General features: G+C 39.3%; 1 protein-coding gene across 1 annotated transcript in view; it reads right to left on the bottom strand.

Annotated features, from left to right (window-relative positions):
* The window catches only part of SPEF2 (sperm flagellar 2), a 174,360-nt gene that overhangs the window by 125,084 nt on the left and 28,175 nt on the right, over window positions 1-21,101 (bottom strand). The window contains 4 exon segments of the mRNA XM_029218282.1: window positions 1,157-1,325; window positions 6,764-6,951; window positions 11,169-11,357; window positions 19,277-19,463. Coding sequence (XP_029074115.1) covers window positions 1,157-1,325; window positions 6,764-6,951; window positions 11,169-11,357; window positions 19,277-19,463 — 733 coding nt within the window.

Genomic DNA, 21,101 nt, shown 5'->3' with positions numbered 1-21,101 from the left:
TCTCTTGTTGCGGAGCATGGGCTCTAGGCGTGTGGGCTTCAGTAGTTGTGGCACGTAGGTTCAGCAGTTGTGGCTTGCGGACTCTAGAGCACAGGCTCAGTAGTTGTGGTACACAGGCTTGGTTGCTCCATGGCATGTGGGATCTTCCCAGACCAGGGCTCAAACCCATGTCCCCTGCGTTGGCAGGCAGATTCTTAACCACTGCGCCACCAGGGAAGTCCAATCTTTTCTTTTTTTCATGTTGAATTTACTACTCTTCTGAAACTCATTCAATAATATTTCTAATAATTAAAAGCCTCATTCTTCACCCCATTGCTGATGATCTACCCAGAACTTCTATCCCATAGCCATTCATTTCACATCTTTCCCACTAAAAGTGAGATGAAGTGGGGTAGGGAGGACAGGGTGGTGAGGAAAGAAACTGGTACGTATTATTTGCATCCAACACTCAGTGCACTTGGTTAAGTGTTTAACACATATTACCTTAAATAAGTTCCACAACAACAAAATAAGGTAATCATATTATTATCCCCATTTCATATATCGTGAAACCGAGACTCTTAGCACTTAAGGGACTGGCCACCTAAGGTCTCACAGTTAGCAGTTGGCAGTGCCAGTAATGGGACCTTGGCCTGTTTACCCCAAAGGTTTTTCAGTAGCTCTTCTAAGAAGCACAGTTGGCACCCCATACCTTTTAAAAACTCATTGAATAAAATTTTGTTTGCATCTATGTTACTTGGAAAACTCAGACCTCCTCTTCTTCCATTTTCCTCCAAAAACAATATGCTATTTAGATAAATTACTAGAAAAATACATTTAACCAGGGGTTTTGAAGCAAAGGTAGACAGCTCACACAAAGAAAACTGCTAATGAATAATGAAAAACTTTAAAATTCTGAAAGCTACCTATTGTATTATGTGTAATTTTTTTTCAGGCCACCCTCTAGTATTACTGGAAGTAACAGATAATAGATTACGCATAGGTTAGGTATTTAAAAGTTAGTACTATAAATACAAATTAAACCAAGGGAAAATGTAAACATAAAATGTCCAGTTTCATTAGTAGAGATGAAAAGAAATAATATCACAAAATTAATGCTAAAGCAACACTATTTATTATGTTGCATCCTCTTTAATTATTCCACATCAGTAGATACCTTATAGTCTTCATAATCATTGTTATCTAGCAAGTCCCTTTTCTCCAGTTCTATAAGCTGTTCTGCAGAGAGCTTAGATGGTAGATGCTTAAGAGACGCTTGCTCATATATGGGCTTTCCATTAAAAAACAGTTCCTTCCAATCATGCACCAACTTATATGGAATCAGGCTACGGCAAAAAAGAAAAAAAAAAGGTCGAGAGGAATCAATGGTTAATTAAATACACATCTTAAATCTTAGTCTTTCTATTACCATGTTCATTCACCAGGATCTGCTATTTGAGGCCAGAGGTTCCTCTTACTATGACATTTCTAATAGCCAGTAAAATGGCTGAAACTTAGTAGGTTTGAATGAATAAATGTTACCTAAAGCCACTGGTTCTCCGAATTTTCTTCGATTGTGCACTGAAAGCACAATATATCTAAAAATACTCACGACTGGGCTTCCCTGGTGGTGCAGTGGTTGAGAGTCCACCTGCCGATGCAGGGGACACGGGTTCGTGCTGCAGTCCGGGAAGATCCCGCATGCCGCGGAGCGGCTGGGCCCGTGAGCCGTGGCCGCTGAGCCTGCGCGTCCGGAGCCTGTGCTCCGCAATGGGAGAGGCCACAACAGTGAGAGGTCCGCGTACCGCACACACACACACAAAATACTGACGACTATCACAAAACTTAGGTTCTTTGATTTCCGGCTGTGATACTAAATGGCTGTGCAAGCTTTGGAAATCAGTTAAATGCTCCAGTATCAGTGTCCTCCTATGTAAAATGAACAGACCGGATACTTTCCAAAGCCTCTTTAAGATGACAGTTGGTTTACATATTTGCAAATAATTTGTAACAGAAAAAAAATCTAATGTTATGGTAGTCTTATTGTCAGTGCACGTTTGGTAACCTGTGCAATTATTTTTCAGTACTTTTTCTATTTAAGTCAGATGAATGACTTGGTAATCAGGACAGAATGATGGGAAAGTAGTTCCAAGAGGAACAAAATGTGCAAAGGAAGGAAAGAGCCTGACATGATTCAGATGCATTTCTCTAAAACTAGTGGGACTAAAGCTTGAAATTGCAACTTAAAAAGTTGTATTTCATTCTGATACATGCTACAACATGGATAAACCTTGAAGACATTATACTAAATGAAATAAGCCAGACACAAAAGGACAAATATTGTATGATTCCACTTACATGAGGACCCTAAAAGAGACAAATTCATAGAGACAGAAAGTAGAACAGAGGTTAGCAGGGCTGGAGGGAAGGGGAATGGGGAGTTATTATTGTATTTAATGGGTACAGCACAGTTTGGGATGATGAAAATGTTCTGGAGGTGGATGGTGGGGATGGGTGCACAGCAGTATGACTGTACCTAATGCCAGCGAACTCATAAATGGTTGAAAACCACTTAAAAACGGTTAAAATGCTAAATTTTATGTTATGTATGTTTCTCCACAATAATAAAGTAGTATTTCAATTAAATGTGAACTTCAAATATAATCGTTTTCCATTAATAAAATATTGATATTTGTTAAAGATTATAGAGATATGAAGTTTAGAAATTAATAGCTTAGGCATAGAAAAATTCTTTTTTAAAAAATAAAGCCCTCTTTGTTTTCTTTTCTGGGTTTGTTTGTTTGTTTATTTTTGGTTGCATTGGGTCTGGGTCTTTGTTGCCGCACGCGGGCTTCCTCTAGTTGAGGTGAGCAGGGGCTACTCTTCGTTGTGGTGAGTGGGCTTATCACTGTGGCAGCTTCGCTTGTTACAGAGCACGGGCTCTAGAGCACAGGCTCAGTAGTTGTGGCACACGGGCTTAGTTGCTCCGTGGCACGTGGGATCCTCCCGGACCAGGGTTTGAACCCGTATCCCCTGCACTGGAAGTCAGATTCTTAACCACTGCACCACCAGGGAAGTCCCACATAGAAAAATTCTAACATCAGAATTATTGAAATGGTATTGGCTCCTATGGTGAAGTAATGATTAACAACATATATTGTCCAAAACTTAATGTTGCAATTACTGAATTAATATTCTATTATCTGAATATCAATTACTTTATTAAGGAGCAGTCTTAACAAAAGTCAGTTCATATAAGTAGGCTGATACCAAGAATATCCCTGTGCTTTAGAAAGAAATATATATTGATAACATCTTGTTTAGGGAAGTACATAGAGAGAATAATGTGAGTTTATCTCGACTGTTAGTAGTGTAGACTAAAAAGATCTTAACATATACGTGTAATCATTGTATTCGGTTGCAAGTAAAAGACACTTATAATTTCAAAGTAAAAGACCCCTTCAAAGTTTAGGGTACCAATACCTCTGGAACTTTAAAATTTTTTGTATTTTTTCATTAAAATAAAAATGGCTTCATATAACCAATATATTCTCAATATTAATTTTCACGAAGCAGGATTTATAGAGTAATAAAAGGCAGACTACATATGAGTCTGTGAAATATTATATTAGTCAAACTCAATACACACAGGAGGTCCTCAACTGGGCCATGGCTCACGGGCCCAGCCACTCCGTGGCATGCGGGACCCCCCCGGACCGGGGCACAAACCCGCATCCCCTGCATTGGCAGGCGGACCCCCAACCACTGCGTCACCAGGGAAGCCCTCCTCTCTACGTCTTAAAAGGACACCAGTCATATTTAATTAAGGTCCCATCCTACACGAGTATGACCTTATCTTAACTAATCTATCAGTAATGACTATTTCCAAATAAGGTTACACTCCGAGGTATGGGGGATTAGAACTTTAACATATCTTTCTGGGGGGACATGATTCAACCCATATATGAGCATCTATATATTGCCTTTTTAGACACTTAAAATGTCAAAGTAGTAATAAAAGCTCCCTTAAAAGTTTATGATACCAATACCTCTAGAACTTTAATTTTATACACTCAGTTTTTACATTCAGTTTGAGCTCTTCCTGGTTGTCGGTATGATGCATGAGTTGTTATTGAAGTCTGCACACTTGTGGATTATGTTGCAAGACTCTGAATCTTGCATAAACCTTCTGTTCTAGCTGTTTTTTTCTGACGTTGCTCAGGCAAGGGAAAGAGAAGGGGCCATCGTGTTACTGGCAGGTGTGGACAGAAGTCCTCACGTGGCCTTCCTCACCACCTGAGGGAAGGGCATCCTTGTTACTGCAGGAGCAGGTAGCAGTTCTGGCCCTCCACATGGTCTCCACTGCAGTGCGGGTGGCCTTGTGACCACTGGGCGATGGTGAAAGTCCTGACCCTCCCTAGGCTTCTCTAACACCGCTCCAGTAGGGAGGGGAGGAGTGGCCAGTACTGCCAGGTGGGGTTGGAAGTCCATGCTTCCTACTTGGCCACTGGGACACCACCCTCGTGGTGTCCCAGAGGTCCCTCATTACAGCCTTGTGAGGGTGGAAGACAGTCTGTCTACTTGGCCTTTGCTGGCACGGGTGGGAATGGGGCTACATTTGTGTGTGTGTGTGTGTGTGTGTGTGGTATTTGGGGAAGATTGGTTATTGTCTAAAAGTTTTACATCTTGCTAGGCTGCTACTAAACTGGTTCTTTGACTAGAGACAGCAGGCTTCCGTTGGGTCTATTTTTTTTTTTTTTTTTTTGCAGTACACCGGCCTCTCACTGTTGTGGCCTCTCCCGTCGCGGAGCACAGGCTCCGGACGCTCAGGCTCAGCAGCCATGGCTCATGGGCCCAGCCACTCCACAGCTTGTGGGATCTTCCTGGACCAGGGCACGAACCCGTGTCCCCTGCATCAGCAGGCGGACTCTCAACCACTGCGCCACCAGGGAAGCCCTGTTGGGGCTATCTTTGTTTACACCAATGGCATATCTGTTGCCAGAATATTCAGTTCCAATCTGGGCTGTGTGAGCACAGGGAGAACCCAGGAGGCTCACCACTGTGTCCTGAGGTCCCCAGCCAGTCTCACTTCTTCTGTCCATCTTCAGAGTCTTCTTATGTTTGTTTCACACACAATGTTCAGGGACTTTCATTGTACTTAGTGGGAAGAATAGGGAAAAACTCATTCTACTCCATTTTCCCAGAGCAGAATGGGATTTGCATTTATGTTTTAATTTGGAATTATGAGCCTTTATTTGTTTAGGGAAATCAATCTGTACTTTTTTCCCCTCTGAATTATCTTGTGTTATGTTTTTATATTTAAATCCACTATATTTATCTTCTGTAATTTAATCTATTTTTTTACCCTTATAATGCATTGTATCACTTTTCCTTTTTAACCCTTTTATAGATTACCTTCCTCACAATTTTATTCTTATAATTTCTGAACTTTTGAATTTATATTAATCTGAAAAGTATTTTTAAACATTTACTCTTGAATTCATTTCAATTTTTAGTCTTATTTATTTTCTTTTCTCAATCTTGTACTCTTACAGTTTTATCTTCAAAATGTCCTCATCATTATGTTATTTCATTTAGTAGTTTTTATATAGCAGTGCATCAGAAATATAGCTGTTGGGGTGGCAGCTGTGGAGAAAGCTCCTATCAAGTCCAGGGGTGATGGGATGGTTTACCCATCTTCTATTTGACCCTGAATATCATGTGGCTTTCATTCTTTTCACTGTGGGTTCTCAAGAAGATCTCAGTCTGGGTAATATTAGAGGTCAAAACTTTAAGTGGAGTGACTTATCCTTGTCCTTGCGGAGATGCTTTCACTGACATCTGTGATGTCATTCCGCTTCAGCTTCCAGGAAAGGACATCACAAGAGACAGGTCTCTGAAGCCAGGTGCTAGAATGCTGAGGTCATTCTCCACCAGACCTACTACACTACTCATTATACCTTAGGTGGGGCCACATGAGAAAATCATTATTCTAAACTGAGGACCAAGAAAAGTTTTGTATTTTGTAAAGAACTAGAATGGAAAACAGAAATCATAGGACAAACTGTGTTTCCCTTTTTGCTTTGGCCACCTGGAAGCTCAGATAAAATTTGCAGCTCAGTTGCAGTATCTGGCAAATCTACTGGTGCCGGTATAACTGTGTTTTCATGTATGTATTCCTTGTTTTTAACTTTCTACTTTATTTGAATTTTCTTTTTCTTCTTTTTTTTTTTGGTCGCACCATGAAGCTTGCAGGATCTCAGTTCCCCAGTTAGGGACTGAACCCAGGCTGTGGCAGTGAAAGCCTGGAACCCTAACCACTAGGCCACAAGGGAACTCCCATCCTTTGTTCTTAGTTTGGCATATTCTTAATCTTTTTTGTATTGTTAAATGTTTCCTTACAAATAGGTTGACTCCTTTTAGAAAGAAGATGCAATGAAGATCGATTTAATGATTAGTAAAATAATCTTTAAGTAATTCCTATCTTCTAGGAAGTTCCTAGTGTTTCAAATAAATTATCATAGCTGCCTTTGTAAATTATAGAGAAGTTAGACACAAAGTTTAAATGTTAAAAGACATAAATACACCTTAAATCAGGCTAGTCATTGGGTGAATTAAGTCTGTAATCAAGGTATCCTGAACCCCACGTCTTAGTCTTCATTTCACAAAACATTGTTATCTCTCTTTACTTATCAACTTAGTGCCTACGTCACAATCTTACCCTTTTCTCGTTTGCTGTGGTGTCTCTATTGTATTAACTATTGTAATAAAAAACAACACTTACTTATTTGTCAACATTCGATAGTCCGCCACTTTAGTGGACAAATCAAGGATTTGATCCAAAATTTCTGCACATATTGAATAATGCTTTCTGTAACGAGCTTGAACCCTTTCCACGGCAATCTGCTCATGAATTTCCTTAACTCTGAGGGCTTGTTCTTCAAAATCAATCTTGGCTTGTCTGGCCAAAGCCTAAGAAGCAAAGACATATTTTTAAGTCACTGTAATTGGGCAACGATTCAAGTAGAAATAATGTCATCATTTCAATAGCCAAAAAAAAAATCTCTAAATAGAATGAAACTTCCTTTTATATCAGAAAAAAATAAATCATGAGAGAGCACTTTCTCCTTAATACATTAAGCACTGAGTGTGATGGCAAAGACAATATCGGAAATATCCCACCCTTAGCTTATGTTATCAGCAAAAGCCAGTACAGAGAAAAGTGTGCTATGTGGATTAATGATAAATTGGATCTGAAATGTTTAAAGAGAAGTCCTGAGTTCATGGACTGCAAATACAGTTGGGGATCACAGAGAAACAGGCAAGCATAGCTGGCTCCCAAGCATAGCTGGCTTCTGTGTACCCATCTCAGGAGACTTAACCTGACACATCTGCTCTGGCCAATGCCCTGTCTTTTAGTGGGAGACTTCTAGGATACTGATTTATACTTAGAAAATATTTTGGAAATTCCCTGATTATACTGGCTTGAGAATATAACACATTTGCCAATAAATGTTAAATGTGTTTAGACAACAAAACCTTCTGCTGTTACAGCCTTAATAAATAGATAAAATTCATTCATAGAGACATGTATTTCTGCAGAAAGTAAGAAAATACTTAGTTTGGCATTACCCTCTGTTTGCTTTGCACTATTATTTTGTTTAGGGAACCCACTCTTCACACTAAGTACAAAGGTCAAACTTGGCATGACCAAATGTTGCTTTTCAAACAGTTATACCAACTCCTTGAGAAATTCTATCCTGTGCTAACGTGCTCCAGAAACAAGAGCTGCCTCCTGAAACTTAACCCAACAAGTGTACGATGGCGGTAAACATGGGTCTGCAGGAGCTGTGCTCGAATTCAAGCCTCAGCTTGTACAGGTGTCAAGTACTAGCTGCGGGACCTTGGCCAAATCAGAGCTTCCCTATGTCTCCACTCCCCCTCTGTGAAGCGGGGATGGTAAAAAGACTCGGCATGAACAGAAATTAACTCTCAGAGCAAATACCTGTTATCATGATACTATTCACAAGTAACTAAATGCGTGACAATGGGCTGCTACTGTCCACTGAACCAAATGGAAGCTTCATTTGGTTTGTTATTGTTGTTTGATTTTGTTAGTTTGCTTTAGTTTTGTTGGGAAAGAAGTTGGTCTGGGTGACCTCTGAGGTCAAGTCTGTACATTTGGCACGTTCAGGAATGACACCAGAATTTGTTATCGTTGTATTGTTTTGTAGGCCCTGTTTTCATGGAGAAAACATCCAGTTTAAGTACAGAGACTTATGGCATGCTTCATGAAGTGTGAAGACTTCAGAGGGAAGAGGAATCTGAGCGAGTAGGAGCCGCCAGATGAGAATTTACGAAGCCAGCCAGTGAAATGGGTTGTGAGGCTGGTTTACTACTGAGTGCCTGGAAAGCATGTGGAAATGTTTAAGATGCCACGGAACCAAAACCTTGACGGGAGCCCAGGAGCACCCCCTGCAGGAATGGAGCAGCTTTCTCCCGGTGTTCTCTTCCTGCCTGCTCCCTCTCTCCTTCCAGGCCTTTCTTCCTTCTTTTTAGCCATGGAGTCTGCTATTTCTACCCTCTCCCCAGCCCCCGTGCTAAACCCACCACAATTTCCAGTCCCATTACAGCAAAGTGGCTTGTAGCCCTAAATAAAGAAAGAAGGAAAAGGAAAAAGAAGTCCGTGGGAGCTAGTAACTCTCAGCGGTGATGAGCCTGGACTTTAGACTCTGAGAACCGCTGTGCTAGGGCCACACCACCAAGCTGTGCAACTTTGAGCTTTCTAAGTTCCATCCTCCCGACAGATGAAATGTACACAAGAACAGTGTCCACTGCCAAATGGTGCTGTGAGAATTATAATGCATGTAATGAACGTAGCTCAATGCTGGACTCAGAGTGGATGCTCACAAGTGTTAAATGCTATTGCGGTGAATTACTGTGAATAATAGTAGGTGGCAATGAAATTTGAAATCGGCAACTGTTTTAATTAATATAGACTAGATGCTCATTTGCCTTCAAAAAAGAGATCATCAGATTTAACCTAAAAACCAAAGAAAACAAACAAAAACTCCTGATGGTGAAAAACATGAAGTTCTCTTTCCCTTTCTCCCTTTCCTCCTCCCTGCTTACTTAGGAACCAGCCTAAGTACTTAGGAACCACTCCTGCTGGAGGACGTGATGCATTCAAACTGTGAAATCAGGCCATCTCAGAGGGAGGGGTGCCCAGCAAGCAGATACCTCAACTTTGGGAAAAGGTTATTGTGTAAATTTTTTCCAGGGGCTTCAGAGCCTCACAATTCTGGCCTCTGAGGCTCTAGCAGACCAAGTGTCCCAATCCTCTGGAGTCCAAGCCCAGGTTAGGAAAGAACAGGTCATGCTTCTCATCACAGTGAGACCAGTCCTGCTCTGAGACCGGTGCTTTACTATTTTGCACTGAATTAACAGGGCTTGTGAAGCAAACATGTTTAGCAAACAGGCAATTATTTCTAATGTGAGCAAATGCCACTCAATCCATTCAAGTTTACTCTTGTCAAAAAAGAGAGATGAGGGCTTCCCTGGTGGCGCAGTGGTTGAGAGTCCGCCTGCCGATGCAGGGGACACGGGTTTGTGCCCCGGTCCGGGAAGATCCCACATGCCGCGGAGCGGCTGGGCCCGTGAGCCATGGCCGCTGAGCCTGCGCGTCCGGAGCCTGTGCTCCACAACGGGAGAGGCCATACAGTGAGAGGCCCACGTACCGCAAAAAAAAAAAAAAAAAAAAAAAAAGAGAGAGATGAAATAATTATCCAGATAATTCGGCTATTAAAGACACTTGAGATCATGCAGGTCAAATTCATGGCGTATGGTTCCCCGCTCTCCTCCTAACGTTTTGGCTATGTCTGTTCTACAAAGGCAAAAGCACCATTTCCCTGACTCTGGAGAATACTGTACTTTCCAAATGACATTTCTCAAAATTGCATAATTTTGTCAAAAAATGTGTTCCACTTTCATGGAAAATCACAGTGGAAACCATGGTGCTGATAAATAAAGCATTGCCTTCCTATTTTCTGTAAGGTTTTGTCTTCTGCTCAGCCTGGTTTTATGAATATTTTATGGCAGTAAAGACAGGCTATCTAAAATGCCACTCACATGAGCTTTATATTTCTTCAATCAAATCTGGCTTAACAGACTGAATAAATTTGAAACCGCCCCAAGAGGAACAAGATAAGAAGTGATTCCTATAAATCCCTTGATAAAATACATCTATTTTGGTTATTAGAACTGTACATATAAAGATAAGGAAGATGTTAATATATCAAATAACTAAAAGATTAGATAATTTGATTTTCAGAGTTATAAAGGGCCTAGACACAATGATACCATGGTGGCCAAGAGCATACCTGGCACCCAAATCTTGGCTTCTGTAACCATTCTCAACTACAATGAACCAGGGTACCCTAGAAAAATGGCTTGTTCTAGTTTTGAGGAAGGAATAGTACAGTATGGGCCTGGGAAGTCTTGTTTTACCAGAAAGCAAGGAATTGCTTATTCAAGGCTAATGGTGTCTTATAAAAAGGAGGCAGCTTGAAAGTGCCCTCACTGCCTGAAAATAGTTTTCACTTAGAACAATGAACACCAAATAACATTCCAGTGAACTTTAAAGGAAAGAAAGTCCTTTATGCGGCTAGAAAACAAGAGTAATGACTCAAGGAAACAAAATTTAGATTATCGTTCATTTTTTTTGACAGCACACTTTATACCTGAAGAAAATGGAATAATGTATTTAAGATATTCAAGGAAAGAAAATGTGAACTAAGGATTTTATATACAACAAAACTGACGAGTATTAAAGGCACATACAGTTATCAATATGCAAGCACTCAGGGAATATTGTTCCCATGAGCTGTTCTTGAGGAATCTATTGGAGAGCTTCAGACAACAGAAATGACCAGAGAGATGTGGACATAAGGACTGAGGGTGAGCATTAAATATTTGTAGAATCAAGACTAAAGGGAGAGAGTATAGTATGTAGATGCTATGTGTCCTGTCAGTGCAGTTGTACAAAGATAAAAATGGGGAGATAATAGAGAGATCATACAAAAAAGTAACTCATTAAATGATTGGCATCTAAACGCAGCCTTGTTTACCTTGACTTGGTAGGAAGGATCAAAAGTGACCTTAGGAGGATTTTTAAGGGATATATTGTTTACCGCTTCTCGATCGAGAGCATCCTGGAAATCTTTAAGCCGTCTCTCCTCATATTGTTTTTCTCTGAAAATTCTGTTTTGCCGTAAAACTTCCTTTTCGTGCCGAACGTGCATGAGCTGCACGGCGATCCTGCGCTCCTGCTGGGACTGTCGCATCAGCCGGTGGATCAGCTGCTCCTCCCGATAAGCCTCCTGGAAACACCATTGCGAGAGCCAATCATTTGTCAAGGTGATGTCCACATTTCCCGCTGGGCTGAAAAGCCTACACGTAAACCATGTGTAAAAGGCATAGTATTCACCTGCAGAATTGATGTTCTTCTATTTGATTTAAATTTGAACACGGCAAAAATTGAGTTATAAAAATGAAAATTTCCACCGACAGTTGTATAATTTTGGTATCCGGAAACACATGGTTTCGCAACTCCTTATTCTAAATGAATTATTACTTCCTTTAAAATCGGATCAAAAAATAGATTAGGTAATTTTTTTCAAGGTTTTATAAACAAAGGGTGTAATTCTCCATTTATAAGCATGTTTTCAGAAACTTGGAATTGTGCTATATGCACTCTTAACATAAAAACTAGTTGTAAAAACAAACGCAGACATTGTCTGGCTGAGGACGGCAGATCTGCTTAGTTCCCAGGGGGGCCATCTCAATTCCTACATGATAGATTGGGAAGATTGGAGAAGAGGCTAAGGGGAAATGACCTACAGTTTATCTTAGAAAATCTGAGTGGTTGTAACCTGAGAGAGAAACTAGATGCACTCTCTTGGCTCCCTTGGCTATTTTAAGAGAACCGAAGGGGAACCAGTGAACAGTGGAAGAAGCATCAAACTGGGAATCAGTGGCCCTTGCCAGTGCCGCCCCAGCTGTACCATTAACTGGCTTGCAGCCTTGAGCAAGTAACTCGGATTTTCCGGGCCTATTTCTTGACAGGGGAAATGAAGGGTTTGGGTAAAAGATGGTCTCCAAGGCATCTTCAAGCTCTCTCACTCTGTCTAAACAGAGACACCATGTGGAAGGAAGCCGTAATTATAGTTCTCCACGGAGAAGACTTAGAAGAACATCTAACTAAACATTGGGGTTGTCCATTTAACACTCAACAATCGAATTGTTCAGGAAGAAAATCTGGCATCACTAGTGACACTGTTTCAGATTGTGGGAGAAATACTATATGTATGTTCAGAATCAAGATACAAATAACAATAACACTCTGTGGAAAATACCAAAACTTGAACTTGGGGATTATATAAAAATGTAGATTAAATAAAATTCAACTGAAAGTAAATATGAAATTTTTTCTGTTATTAATATATCAGATAAGAATAAAATCATGAACAACTTTGAAACATATATCTCATCTAGTTACAACATTCTAGAAGCTTTAATATTAATCATTTGTTTCTTTTGAGGTCCAATAGTGGAGGTGAGGCAGAATGTAAAAATGGCCACCGATTCTACAGTTTTCTTCATCCACAGCCTCCAATGCTATCCTGCAGATATCCCCATCAAGAAGAAGAATCTATTTCTTTACTCCTTAAATATGGGGTATGGGGTGACCTCTGACTTGAACTCACCAGTGGGACATTAGCAAAAATAAAACAAAACAAAACACTTGTGGTCTGACTTTCTTAATTCTCTTGTGACCCTTGCCACTGTCACCACAGTTTCTGCTCAGCTAGAAAATGAGAAACCATAGAGAGATACCAGTCTTCTCAGCTGGAACTAATGAAACTCTTCCAAGTCAGCCAGCCTCAGCCAACCCACCAGCCGACCAAAGACATCTGAGAGAAGCCAGGTAAGACCACCAAAAGGCATATATCTGAGCCCAGCCCAAACTGCCTACCACATTTTGGGGGTGGTTTGGGATACATAAAGCATAGTCAAAGCCATATTTTTTAAAAGTAGAGCCTTGATTTATTATTCCAAGTGAATTCTATATTGAATTTGGAATATATTCTATATTTGTCTGTGTCTACACGGCAAGGCAATTTGGTTGTTGAGATGAGAGCTGGTCATTCTGACCCTGATGAAGAACTGGGTTGGTCAGATATGTCTTGGTTATTGCTTAGATGACAACACATTATGATTAAAAAGGAAAAGAAAAGAAATTACTGTTGAATGGCTGAGTCAATGCTATGTATATGAAGCTTCAGTATGAAGAACCATCAAGTGTATTAAGACCTGCAACCAAAAGTTGAGTGGAAAAGATTCTTTTTTTGTTCCATTGTACAAGTAGCTCATGTTTTAGAAACATACTTTTTCCCAAAGTTTCATTACAGTTTGGGACACATTTTCTCATAGAAAAATATGTTATGGTTAAGTGCTTAGGGCAGCCTACAGATGTCTGTTTAACCCTTAACATAGATGAAATAGTCTACATCTGCAATGAATAAAATAGAAAATAACAGAAGTCACATTTCTCTTTTCAGTATATTTAATCATATTTGGGGAAGACTTACAGATACACAATCCAAAACATGCTCAGTTTGATTGCCAAGACCTCTGCCTTTCCCATGAGTTGGAGCTAGGAGCTTACTCTGGTGCATACCATTACTTTAATTCTCCAAAGATGCCCGAGCGGCTCTCCTGGAGGAATGGAGCATGGCAGGAAAGACGTGGAAGCTAAGCATTCAAGGGTCTTTTAGTTAAGAGATGGGGGAGGTGTCTGGTGTTCAAATGCCAGTTCCAAGGAAATAATCCAGAAAAGGTTCTGGGAAGGTAGAGATAGGTGCGCTGGAATGAATCCCAAGAACAAGCTAAGATGCTGGCCAAATGATCACACTATCAGTTGGGAGTGTGCTTTTCACAGTCTGAAAATCTTCACTTAAATGCCTATGAAGTATTTAAACTCAACAAGTCCTAAACTAAACTCACTAACTCCCCTTTAGACCTGGTCCTCCCCCAGTATCTCCCCGTCTCCACTGATGACACTATTAACCCATGACTTGGTGACCTAAAATGTTAGGGTCATCCTAAGTCCATTCCTCTTGTCACCCTAATACAACTCTTGAAGAAGTAGTCTATTTTGCCTCCTATGTATGGTTTTAAATCACTGTCTACTCCATTCGGTACCTATTGACACTGCCCATTGACACCCCATAGTGGACATCAGCCCCTCCCCATACCTTGCCTTCCCCCCCATCCCTCTCCAGAATCTATCCTCTAAAAAAGTTAAAGTGATCCTTCTAACCTTAAGTCTCATCATTTCATTCACATAATGACATTTCTTTATGGATAACTAGGCAAGATAGCAACCTGAGCACAGATCTCTGGCTCTCTCTTTATAAGCCCAACTAAAACAAGGGTCTGTAAACTCCAGGGGCAGATTGCAACGACTTGGAGGCTAGAGAAGATATTATGAGGCATTTCTGATAGATTCACTGCAAATAGAGCCAAATCAAAGTATCCAGGGCTGACACAAGACTCATGTCACGCTCCCGAAAAGCAGCAGATACTTGAGGGAAGCAGAGGAAATGTTAATCCTGACAAGTACCGTTTTCGCTTTGGAGGAGAGGAGGATGAATGGGAAGGCAGACCATGGCGCACATTCCACCGCTGTGGAGCAGAGGCACTTGGGTCAGCGGCACAGGGAGGTGGGGACACTTAATGGGAAGGAAGCAGTGGGAGCGGAGGTCCCTTGCTGCATGACCCAGCCTGGTTCTAGATGTAGCAGCTTCCCCAAACACAGAGAAGAAGCAGCACAGAGATGAGCTCCCTTGGTGGAAATATCATTAGTTGGAGCACTGACTTCCTTCAATGTCTCTTAGGTTGCTGGATCCCTGAACAGATCTCCAGCTAGAGCCTTAAAAAAATCAATGCTAAGAGCATCCTGGTTGAAAGTGAGGAAAGCTAGAAAGAATTCATTCACCCCACTTTCTAGGTAAATATCAATTATGGATTATAAACAGAAAAATAGAAAGAAAAAACCTAGCAGCCAACACACAACTGTTTTGTAAAATAAATGAAAGTGTGTTCAAAATCCCATTGCTAGTTAATGAAACTTGAAATAGGTAGTTATTCTAAAATTTACTTTTTAATCATCTAATTTTCATAATTTGTAATTCTTTTAATTAAAAGAGTGACTATCAAGCTGACTGAGTAAAAATATATGTGAATCTGAAGTAAGAAATAACCTTTTAGCACAAAGAGATGGCAGAGTTATTCTCTGAATTTTTCACTAGGAAAGGAGTGGCCGCATGGATAAACAGTTTCACTTCTTCATACTTACATGAAGCTTGGATCTCCCTTCAGTTAACAGAACCACTGAGCAGACCAGATGTAGTCAGGTGAATAAAAGAAGTATCTTCAAATGGTCTTTCACATTTCAGACATACAGATTTGTCCTATTTACTTTAACAACTCAAATCACCTTCCTCCCCAAGTGCGTTCCTCTTACCATCTTCTGTATCACAGCAAAAGACTCCTCCATCCACTCAGCTGCCCAAGCCAGACACTGAGCCCCTCATCCCACGTTTTCACTCCCCCATGTCTAATGAATCAGTAAGTTCCATTGATTTTACTTCTAAAATAGCTCCTGAAGCCACTTCTCTCCATCTCTACTGCCACTCCCCTAAATTTAAATGGGGATAGTTTCTTACCTGGATTACAGCAACAGCTATAACTTGGTTAGCCCTCCTGTAATCTATTCTTAAAACTAAAGCCAGAGTGATCTTTCTATAAGGCAAATCTAGCCTTGTCACTCTTGTTCCCCTTTGCACTCAGGATAAAATCTCCTATTTGCATCTTTATATCTTACAAGGCCCATTATGATTTGACCTCTGGTGACTCCTGCCTGATGACATTTAGTTTGCTGAAAGCCCTGAGCCTTTCCATACGATATTCTCTCTGGAGACACAGTTTGCCTTCCACCATTTTGGCTTCTGCTGGAAACTAACCCCCATCCCCAGCCCCTAAAATCACCCCCACCTTCAATTAGCTAACTCTGACCCTTCCTCATGCTTCTGTGCTATCCCCCTCCAGAAATCATCTCTGAACCAGGCCAGGGCTGGATTTCCCTCCCATGTGTCACCTGTCCCTCCCATCACCCTCATGGCACCTCCACATTCCAATGTAGTTGCTTGTTTACAGATCCTCTCCCAAACAGCAAGGTCTGTGAGAGCAGATTTCCCATTATTCTTGTTCATTGTTGTATCCCGGGACTAGGACAAGTCCCCAGAGCACAGAGGAGGTTCAGTAAATATGTGTTAAACATAAGAGTTGATCAGTGATTCTCAATCTATAGTTGCATCAAATCACCTAGCAGCCCTGTTAACACGGATGATGGGACCTAATTATTCACATTCCTAAAAGTTTCCTGCTTATGCTCATGTTGTTGGTCCAAGAACCACACTTTGAGAACCACTGGAGTAGATCAAACTGAGAGGACTAACTAATTTTCTATGTTTTCATTTAAAAGTTCCCTTTTTGATAATATCAACTGATACAGAAAAAACATTTGAAACAATTCAGTATCCTTCCATGATAAAAATTCTCAACAAATTAAGTATAGAAGGAATGTAACTCAACATAATAAAGGTCATATATGATAAGCTCACAGTTAACATCATACCTAAAGGTATGATGCTAAAAGCTTTTAGCTTTTCACCATTCCTCTAAGATCAAAAATAAGACAAGTATGCCCACTCTCACCACTTCTATTGGTACTGGAAGTCATTATCAGGGAAACTGGCAAGAAAGGGCAAGAAAAGGCATCCAAATCAGAAAAGAAGAGGTAAAATGTCTGTTTGAAGATGACATGATCTTACATATAGAAAACTCTAAAGACAACTAAAAAAAAATGTTAGAACCAAAAAACAAATTCAGTAGTTTCAGTATACAAAATAAACATATAAAAATCATTTGCATTCCTACACACTAACAATGAACTATCTGAAATGAAATTAAGAAAACAATCCCATTTACAATAGCATAAAAAATAATAAAATATTTAAAAATAAATTCAACCAAGGAGGCAAAAGATCCACACTGAAAACTATAAAACATTAATTAAAGGAATTGTAGAAGACAGAAATAAATGGAAAAGATATCCCATGTTCCTGGTTTGGAAGAATTAATAATGTTAAAATGCCCATAATATCTAAAGAGATCTACAGATTCAATGCAATTCCTATCAAAATTCCAATGGCATTTTTTACAGAAATAGAAAAACAATACTAAAAGTCATATGGAGCCACAAAAGACTCCAAACAGCAAAAGCAATCTTGAGTAAGAAGAACAGAACTGTAGGCATCACACTTCCTGATTTCAAAATATATTACAGAGATGCAGTGTTCAAAACAGTATGGCACTGACATAAAAACAGACATATAGACCAGTGAAAGAGAAGAAAGAGCCCAGAAATAAATCTACATATGTACTACAGTCAATTGATCTTCAATAAGGGTGCCAAGGCTATACAATGGGGAAAGGACAGTCTCTACAACAAATGGTGCTGGGAAAACTGGATGTCCACATGCAGGAGAATGATACTGTACCCTTATCTCACACCATATATAAAAATCAATTCAAAATGGATTAGAGACTTACACATAAGACCTAAAACTATAAAACTACTAGAAGCAAATATAGGGAAAAACATTTCTTGACAATAGTCTAGGCAATTATTTTTTTAACATGACCCTAAAAGTACAGGCAACAAAAGTAAAAATAGGCAAGTGGGATTTGATCTAGCTAAAAATTCTGCACAGAAAAGGAGACAATCAAAAGAGTGAAGAGGCAACCTACAAAATGGGGGAAATTACTATTTGGGAACCATACATTTTGGTTAATATCCAAAATATGTAAGGAATTCAAATAACTCCATAGCCAAATACCAAATAACCCAATTTAAAAAATGGTCAGAGGAGAGGACCTGAACAGACATTTCCCAAAAAAAAGACAAACAAATGGCCAACAGGTATTTGAAAGGATGATCAACGTTACTGATCATCAGAGAAATGCAAATCAAAACCGAATAAGATATCACCTCATATCTCTTAGAATGGCTATTATCAAAAAATATAAAATAAAAGCGAGAGAACAAGTGTTGGCAAGAATGTGGTGAAAAGGGAACCCTTGTAAACTGTTGGTGGGAATGTAAATTGGTACAGCCACTATGGAAAACTGGATAGTGTTTACTTGAAAAATTAGAAATAGAACTACCATATGACCCAGCAGTCCTACTTCTGGTACATATCCAAAGGAAATGAAATCAGTATATCAGAGAGATGTTTACACCCCCATATTCACTGTAGCGCTATTCACAATGGCCATGATATAGAAACAACCTAAGTGCCCATTGATGGATGAATGGATAAAGAAAATGTGAGACACAAACATACACACATATGTGTGTGTGTATATATGGAATACAGTCAGCCTTAAAAAAGAAGAAAATCCTGTCAGTTGTGACAACATGTTTGAACTTGGAGGACATTATGTTAAATGAAATAAGCCAGACATAGAAAGACAAATACTGCATGATCTCACTTAAATGTGGAATCTAAAAAAAGTTGAACTTATAAAAATAGATCTTAAGTATTCTCACCAAATACACACACAAAAATGGTAACTATTTTTTTTTTTTTTGGTGAGGTGATGGGTGTGTTAATTAGTTTGATTATGGTAATCATTTCACAATGTATTCATATATCAAAACATCACATTATACATCTTAAATATATACAATTTTTATTTGTCAATTATACCTAATAAAACCTGGATGAAAAGTTTCCTTTTACCTCTAAATGTAACAATAGATATACATGGCTGACATAGATTTTAGATTCCTATTTTGTCAGTATTTTTTACTGTGGTAAAATATGTGTAACATAAAATTTACGATTTCAATTCATTTTTAAGTGCATAATTCAATGTACAATTAAGTAAATTCACAGTGCTGTATAACCATTACCAGATTTTAGATTCTTTAGTAAATGTTTTATGTAGATTTGTTTTCTGAATGTTATTTGCTGTTATGATGTGAGGATGTGACATTGATTCAGAGTAGCACATAATACATACATAAGATACACATATGTGTGTATAAAAGACTACATTTTGTAAAATCTTCCAGCACTATTATTCAATCAACAATTAAATATCTTACCTCTTGTGCTTCGTGGGCTATTAACTGGTCCATTAAGAGTCTCCGCCGTCTTTTCTCTCTTTGCTCTCGTGCAAAAGCATCTTCTTCGAGGCGCTTCTGGATTTTTTTAATGTAGTCATCATCCGAATAAGTGTTTAACAAATCAGCAGTTGTCTGGCCTGTTGTATCTAAAGAAGTCTTGGATGCGCTAAGGACAATAGTTTTTATTTAAATTAAAAAAAATAACAATCACACACCACTACTTGTGATGTGGAGGAAGACCTCTGGAGATGGCTCCCTTGAGTGCTCTGTTCATTTATTAATACAAGCATCGAAGCAAATATTAGAACTTCAGTGTGAGATCCACAGCTTATCAACAGATTCCATTTGCCTCACCCCATTTCTGGACTCTGTATCTGTGAGGTCTTTAGCATAGCCTTCTTTCTAGGCCTGGTGCCTACTTACTTACTCTTTTACTTCTCATAACCTTCACTGTGCCCAGAGATTCTGGATTTCTCTCCCTCTTCTTCCTGCTGGCTCTAGGCCTCCTGCCTCCCCTGCTTGGAGTCAAGAGTAAGGCAATATTGATAACCCAAGTGTCAGGGAAGGCATACTTCTACAAGAGTCGGCCAGGTACACTAATGTGAGGACCCTGAGAGTACTTCCATGGATGGTTCTGTCCACTACAACTCTCCTCTCACCTATGTGAATGCAAGGTGCTCTATGAGCTCCCAGTAGCTTTCCGACTCCTTAGGGCAGCAGCCCAGCTCTTACTAGAAGCTCAGCGGTGGAGAGTTGACTTGCACCACGGGTCTGACCTAGCCTCTTGCCCAAGTCCTGGAGACCCAAGTGAGAAGATCTACCTTGGGGCTCTTGTCCTACCTCATGTCCAGAACTCACAGATCAGGAAGTTGGTGGTCTCACCAACAGAAAGCAAACACACTCAATTTAGTGAGGCAAATGGTGGCTTAGTACAGAATTTATAGATTCATTCAAAAGTTGCCTTTAAAAGTAAAAGATACATTTTTATGTACATATGGATCAAATAATCAATTCTCATCTGCATACTCTTTAAAAAATAAAAAGAATACAACAGTACAATGGTATAAGATATAACGTTACTTGCCAAGAAATAATGACTTTAATATTATGAATAATTATTATTCTTAATGTCATAAGTTATTGATGTGTTCAGTTTAAAATATAACTTATAATCTTATTCAAAAGACAAGGACACACTATTATGGTAGGCAGGGATTAAACAGTCATCAATTCTCATACAGGCAGAAGTGTTCTTACAAAAGCATAGCTAATTCATGTTTAATGAATAATCACACGTGTTGTTTTTAATCTGAGGCCATGCAGTTTCATTAAATCAAAGATCAAAATCATTTACATGGTTGAATTAAAATTCTTAAATTATAATTAGTTCTGTTTAATAATCACATATTTATGGTATGGATATTTTATTATAGTTCATTATTTGTACATTTGCTGCTTCCAGTTGAACTCTGAGCGCAGAAGAAAAGTATCCTCGTTTACTCTCCTGTGTACCTGTGCCTCATAGTCCTGACATGTAGCTAATGTCTGCTAAATTTCAAATAATATGCTAAGAAGCACTATACAAGTGTAATATAACTTAAAAAAATCACACATTGAAATTCTGGTTATTTTATCAGCAGGGGCTCAACCTTCGATTGTATTCTGTCACTGAGAGTCACTGAGCAGAAATTGTGTAGCTAACAAAGCCTCAGTAAGATCAAAGACAAATTTTAACCCTATTTATCTATTAAGATATTTATGAATTATTAGTGATAGGAACCCTGGCCAAATTTGTGTATATATA

This window comes from Monodon monoceros, unplaced genomic scaffold, assembly GCF_005190385.1.
Source record: "Monodon monoceros isolate NGI ecotype Baffin Bay Population unplaced genomic scaffold, NGI_Narwhal_1 Super_Scaffold_12, whole genome shotgun sequence".
Classification (NCBI taxonomy): domain Eukaryota; kingdom Metazoa; phylum Chordata; class Mammalia; order Artiodactyla; family Monodontidae; genus Monodon; species Monodon monoceros.
The sequence above is the reverse complement of the archived record's forward strand: the minus strand, read 5'-3'. Positions and strand labels throughout refer to the sequence as shown.